At 38.5% G+C, this 6,698-nt stretch overlaps 1 protein-coding gene across 1 annotated transcript; it reads left to right on the plus strand.

Annotated features, from left to right (window-relative positions):
- The first annotated feature begins 3,787 nt into the window (after positions 1-3,787).
- Positions 3,788-6,486, plus strand: LOC136247387 (KRAB-A domain-containing protein 2-like). The gene is made up of 10 exons (XM_066039071.1): positions 3,788-4,001; positions 4,106-4,231; positions 4,377-4,520; positions 4,568-4,777; positions 4,837-5,017; positions 5,111-5,356; positions 5,436-5,501; positions 5,568-6,052; positions 6,115-6,171; positions 6,260-6,486. The coding sequence occupies exons 1-8, from the start codon at positions 3,816-3,818 to the stop codon at positions 5,825-5,827; spliced, it is 1,419 nt and encodes a 472-aa protein (XP_065895143.1). The 5' UTR covers positions 3,788-3,815; the 3' UTR covers positions 5,828-6,052; positions 6,115-6,171; positions 6,260-6,486.
- Positions 6,487-6,698: the final 212 nt, after the last annotated feature.

Here is a 6,698-nt window from a genome sequence, read left to right on the forward strand (position 1 = left end):
AGCAGTAGCCATTTGAGCAATTGTTTCTGGCAAAAAGTGGCCTAAACAACCAATTTCAATTGGAACAAGATTGACAGTTAACCCAGAAAGCTGGAGGTCATATTGCAAGGAGCTATATCGATCTTCCTTTCTAGCTCTAGCAGCAAGAAGATGTTGCTGGGTATTAGTTGGTACTGTCAATTCGAACAAACAAATGGAATCATTAGAAACCAATACCAAGTCAGGCCTGCTGAGGGTGGAGGAAAGATTGGTTGGGATGGTACTAGGGGTGCTGGAACTAGCTAGATAACCAGGAAGGTCAGCGTAAAGTTTGAATGTTTCAGGTAAATGCTGTTGGAGCCCATGAACAAGGACCTGTAAAACTGAATCATGTCTCCAGGTATACCTGCCTTGATCTAGAGCAGCAGGACAGCCAGTCAAAATATGGTTTGTTGTGGGTTGAGGAGCTTGACAAAGAGCACATCTAGGGTCAGTAATGATGTTCCATCTGGCCAGGTTCATAGGGGTTGGTAGAGTGTCACAACCAGCACGTAGCAGGAAGGACAGCTGTTTTTCAGGGAGGCCATACATCAGTCTCTTCCACAGAGGGCAAGCTTGCTCCAGAGTTACAATATCTAAAAATTTATTTTGAACAGTTAATGGTTCCAGTTTTTACTTCCAATATTCAATGTGAGCAGAGCGTAAGTTGTGGCGAGCATGGTTCTTGAAAGTTGCAGAGTGAATGTTGGCAACTGAAGCCTTAGCAGCAGATAAACAGTCAAGGACAGTGGAAGAGATATCGGATCTGTTAGCTAAAATAGAATGTCGCAGCTCTATAATCAGTGGATCAACTGACCGTTCAATAGCCAGAATGTATGAAAGTTTGGCTGATTGCTTCAGGTGTGGTAAAAAGGGGAGTATCTTGGAGTATAAGGTTGCCAAAAATAAATGACAACTAGGTAGTTTCTTCAGATGAAAGTAAGTGATCTTATCATTTCCTGGAGCAGATGAAGAAGAACACTTCTTCAGAGCACACTTTACTTCACAAGGACGGATTGGGGACATATCAAATTCATAATCATGATTTGGAACTGACCATACCTCATGAATCCAATCCGGAAAGCCATTATCTATACTATCTTACTAAAAGTTTTGACCCTCAGCACTACTCAAACTACATGAGGCTGGTTTTAATAGACGTCTTTTCTGGGTGGTGTGGAGTGCCCAAATGGCGGTTTCATGCCTTGTGAAGGACCTGGCTTGGCAAGAATCAGTGGTTTACTGGTGGACAGCCTTATAATGTTGGCCAGACGTGTTCTCTGTAGATTTTGCTACATATCAGCCACTAAGGAGCCAGCACAGCCCTGTAATCTCGTGTCTGGGCTCCAATCGTGGTCTGCCTCCATTTTGAGGTCTATCTTTTGCCCTCCCCGCCACCCCCCAGCCTCCACCCCTTTGTGAGCACTCGTGATACTACTTCGCTCGTCCAACTGCTCAGATTTTCTATCTTATTTGGCGGGAAGCTGTACAAGCAGCTACAAGTACTGGAAGTGGCCTGAAAGGTAACAGATTGATGCATCTTTTGTGTAAATTTCATACGCGTGCTTGCTATACTTGGAGAGTTATGCTGGCTTCAATTCTTTAAAACCGTTTATCTCGAAACTTCTAATGTGCGATTTGGATCGTTTTTCCAAAATCCAGTCACATATGTCAACGACCTACCTGACTGTATACAGAGCTATTTGGGTATCTTTGCTGACGACACAAAACTTTATCGCCCCATCTGCTCATCTGAAGATTCCTCCATTCTGCAAGAAGACATTGATGCCACTTTGCAATGGTGTGACACATGGCTATCCTTCCTTAACCTTCCTAAATGTCACTACAGCACAATTGGACATTCATCAAACACAGTATTGTTTCTCATCCGAAATTGAAGCAAATATGATCTCCATGGTTGTGGAGGAAAAAGATCTGGGTGTAGTATTTGATAAAGATTTGAAGTTTACATCTCATGTTAATCAAATTGTAATGAAAGCTAACAGGGTATTGGGAATTATTAAACGTACCTTTGCCTCCAGGGATGCCAACACAATAAGATTATTATACGTTACTCTTGTTCGCCCAATTTTGGACTATGCGTCAACAGTCTGGAACCCTCATCTTATATATGAAAAACATTCGTAAATTAGAAGCAGTTCAAAGAAGAGCCACAAAACTTATACCCTCCTTCTATAATTTGACATACTCTGAAAGACTCCAAGAACTTAATCTACCCAGCTTACTTTACCGTCGAACCAGAATGGATCTGATTATGACTTACAAAATCCTGAACAATTTAGTATCTGTGGACAAAGACTATTTTTTTACTGTTAATACCAACCCCACCCGATCAAATGGACTCAAACTTTACAAAAATCGCTTTAACACTGCTATTAGAGGTCATAGTTTTTCACAGAGAATCGTCAATGATTGGAACACCTTACCCCACGAAATTGTATCTGCACCTAATGTACTGATCTTTAAGACTAAAGTAGATGTATTTTTATATGACCGCCGGTTTGATTTTATTTAGATGTATTGAGATTGGTTTTTATAAGACTTTGTCTTCCTTGTACCAATTAACAAATAATAATAATAATAATAATAATAATAATAATAATGAGTAAATGGCTGCCATTGAAAAGGAAGCCTAAATAATTATTTTCCTTTTTACATTGAGTGGCTAGAATTAAACTGGCTAGTTAATGGAGAAAATATCATAGTGAAACAACTATAACCTGCATGTGGTTCATTCAGCTATGTGGCCTCCGAGTCAGTAGCTAGCTATACTGGCTCACTGAGTTCACCTTAGCTACTGGCTAGATGGTAATGGGAACTCTTCAGTTTGGTGCCTTCACTTACTTGGAGTTCTGTTTACCCTTAGTGGGTTACTGTTACTCTCCTAGTAATCCGAACTCCCCTTTCAGAGTAAAATATTTTACTCCCCATAGTTACTGTTACTCCCCTGTTTTAACAGTGTAGGTTAGGCTGAAGGTGGCGCTGCTGAGTTCCAAAGACAAACAAAGTAACCAATACAAAGACAAACAAAATATGTTAATCATGTGATCGCTACTAAAAATCTCTCATGCATGTGGTAGCTACCTTTCTGAGATCAAAATGCTCTGTAGTCTCTGTGTACTTGCGGTAAATCTTTCAAGTCTGTAGTAATGTTAACGGGATCCGGTCTTAAAATCTCTCAGATCCTCAAAATCTCTCAGATGCGCATGCGGTAAATTTCACGTGATCTTGAAAATCTCTCACAAAGCTCTGTATTCTACACGTGAAAGTATTAACAAGCGGCAAAGATTACTGGCTGCAATCATAGAAGTTTGTGCTTATGGAGCATGCTAAGGAAAGATTCCAAGCGTTTCTTTTGGAAGTTGGAGCCAAGCCATCAACGCTATTAAGTAAAGAAAAGTTTGACCTGATCAAACGATATCTGTTGCAAGGTACAACCATGTTAAGCTATACCTCTTTGTACTCTGTTCCGCCTTGGAATAGCTGTGTAGTTTCGTGTGTAGCTATGTACCTCAGTATGTACAAGGTCATACACAAGAGCTACTAGCCTATATGTACTACGCAGCTACTGTAACCATATATAGAGAAGGGAGGGGGCTATATCACTTCACACTTAGAGATTCGTGCAAGTATAGTACATAAAATTATAAAGTACTACTAGCTTTTTAGCCTTTTTGTGCCAATGACCTGAAGTTTATTATTAGAACATTCAGTCTTTTCTAGTGTTTTTAAAAGCATCATCCTATTATGCTTGCATACCCTTTACTGATTAATACATGCACACATATCATATACTATTAATGATTCTGATTTGTCACTTCCAATTATTTTACACAGAAGCAGATGATATTGCATCTGCTAGATTTCGACAATATGTAAAAGAGAAAAGGTTCCAGCTAAAGGATTATGGATCATATGAATTGACACAGTTGCTTGTTACACCTGTTAGCAAACCTGAGAAGGTATAATATAGCTGTCTACTGTTGCTATAGACCTGGACAGTTAAATTTACAATATTGATGGCAATATTAATAATATTATACATGCCACATTCTTTACCATTAAGGCCAATATCAACTCACTATTTGGGGGCTTTAGAAGGGTGGTACATTGTGATGAGATGTTTGATGTTATTCAGTCAGTACATGAAAAAGGAAGTGGTCATTCAGGTGTTCAAAAAACCTTTGAAGTGGTGAGTATTATTTCCCATGAATATTTAGTTGCTTTTTGATTTCACTGTGATTTCACAACAGCTATATATGTATCTATTTTATGTTGTATGTAGACAATACTACATACATACATACATACGACTCAGCATTCTGTCTTCATATTAGGTGTCTAGAAATTATGATGGTATTCCAAGATCGTGTGTGAGGGAGTACTGTAAATTATGTCCAACCTGTGCATGTAAAAAGCCACAGCTAACAAAAGCACCACTCAAACCTATTATCACCAAATGTTTTCATCTTAGAGGACAGGTAAGTATAGCTGTAGTGCTTAACTGTCTTAAAATTGTTACAATTAGGTTGACTTGGTTGACATGAGAAGTTGTTCTGATGGAGCATACAATTGGATTGGTCACTACAAGGACCATTTCAGTAAATTCTCTATATTATGGGCTCAAAGAAGAAAGTGTGCTCAAGAGACTATTGACTGTATAGAGCGTTTTGTATTTGCTTATCTTGGCGTTCCCAAGATTTTGCAATCTGATAATGGAAGGGAGTTTGACAATGAGGTACAGTGTAGGTTCATCATAACTAGTACTATATGGTGGTTATATTTTTGTGTTTTTAGACATTCTATCAGATGGTTAAGCAGTGGTCTCAACAAGCAATTGTGATTAGAGGAAGGCCGAGGCACCCACAATCCAATGGATGTGTAGAACAAGCTAATGGAACAATGAAGCACATGTTGCAGTCTTTAATGTGTCAACTCAAGACTAAGGAGTGGGTTAAATTGATTCCAAGGATTCAATGTAAGTGTTCACATGATATTACTTAGCATCATCAGAATAGGTTGTCTATACATGATATATGGCTTTATAATGGACATGTCTAATCTTATGTAGTTACAATGAATACTCAGAATCATGCTACCCTGAAGACTAATCCTTACAATGTGGTTTTTGGGATAGACCCATCTTCAGAGCCAGTTTCGGGTATTATTTTAGCAGAGGAGGACAGTGATGGTCAAAACAGTGCCAGTGAAGAAGATGACTTTGGGGACAAAGCAATAAATGGTAATGATTCAGACATTGATGCATCTGAGGATCCAAAAACTGTGACAGCTGTTGATCCTGAGACAATCAAGGCAGGTATGTAATGCTATGTTAAAACGTTATGCAATGTAATTTGCATTGTGTATGTGTATTATTATATAACAACATTGGACAGCTACCAGCACCATTGCAGATGAGGGTGGCTTAATTTCTGCTGGTGATAATAGCTCCATCACCCCAGGTAACTATTGTACACCTAAACAAATTATACAGCAGAGCACAAAGGTTCATGATTATAACATTATAGCAGTTACTCGTCATGAAAACATTCGTCACAAGACTCAGAAACGTTTATTGGATGCAGCAGAGAAGATGGCATCTAAGTACAATGCTTCAAAAAAAGTGAAATGTGTACAGTTTGAAAAAGGAGAATCAGTCACAGACAGAGTGCCATCACAAGACAGGGGTCCATGTGACATGTCAAGAATCCCAGGAGTAATCATTAAAACATCAGGAGATTTTTACAAAGTGAAAACAGAGCATGGAGTGTTAAGCCGACAATTTTGATCTGATGAACTTGAGAAGTATGATACCATAGTAGCTCAAACAGATGAAGACTCAGAAGATCACACAATAACATTAAGAGAGGCAGAAAAAAATTCAATTGTAGAGAAAATGATGTCTCAGTTTGCAAATGTAAATCTGGCTGCAGCACCAACAGGTATAAATGCTTCAAGTCAAGAATAAAGTGCAGCACAAGATGCCATGGAGGAAAGCAATGCACCAATCAAGGTATTTATACAATTTGCAACAGCACCACTAAATAACTTTAATTTTATGCATGTACATCATAGATCTTACATCTATTTGTTTGGAGAAGGATTCAAGTGCCACTTGTGAATCATCCAATGGTATGTGTAAACTATAATTATTACATGACTGCTGTCATGATATTGATTTAAAATATACTAGAGTCAATTTTATGTTTTACCTTTGCAGACTTTAAAGATGAAGATGGCAATAGAGATGATGGAATAAGAGTTGAAAATGGTATTATAGATGATGACTTTAAAGGTGATAATGAATTGGTAGGAGATTCTTACACCCATCAACGTTCTATCAAAATCAGTCAGAAGATGCAAAATATCATTGACAAACATCCACATTTTTCTGCTAAACCAATTGGCCCTCTCTACCAACACTTGTCTGACAATTTCAGATGTATGCTTCCATCGTCTATTAAGCCTGTTGATTTTATTCAAGGATTAGGCTTTTAACCTAGCTTGACAAAACTTCTTGATGAAACGTGGATTTAACACGATTTAACCGTGACAGCAAAGTTTTGTCCTCCATACGTGTCCATACGCGAAGTGGTTTGTTTTCTATGTACCTGTCATCAATTTTAGTCTGCCTTCCACACCTCGCTCCGAGCTGCCCT

This window comes from Dysidea avara, chromosome 1 (assembly GCF_963678975.1).
Source record: "Dysidea avara chromosome 1, odDysAvar1.4, whole genome shotgun sequence".
NCBI lineage: Eukaryota > Metazoa > Porifera > Demospongiae > Dictyoceratida > Dysideidae > Dysidea > Dysidea avara.

Excerpts from the sequence above, each read along its gene's own strand:
- LOC136247387 (XM_066039071.1), top strand. The coding sequence starts at position 3,816 with ATGCACACATATCATATACTATTAATGATTCTGATTTGTCACTTCCAA. Across the intron at positions 4,521-4,567 it reads GTTTTCATCTTAGAGGACAG|GTTGACTTGGTTGACATGAG; the intron begins GTAAGTATAGCT and ends TGTTACAATTAG. Across the intron at positions 4,778-4,836 it reads GAAGGGAGTTTGACAATGAG|ACATTCTATCAGATGGTTAA; the intron begins GTACAGTGTAGG and ends TTGTGTTTTTAG.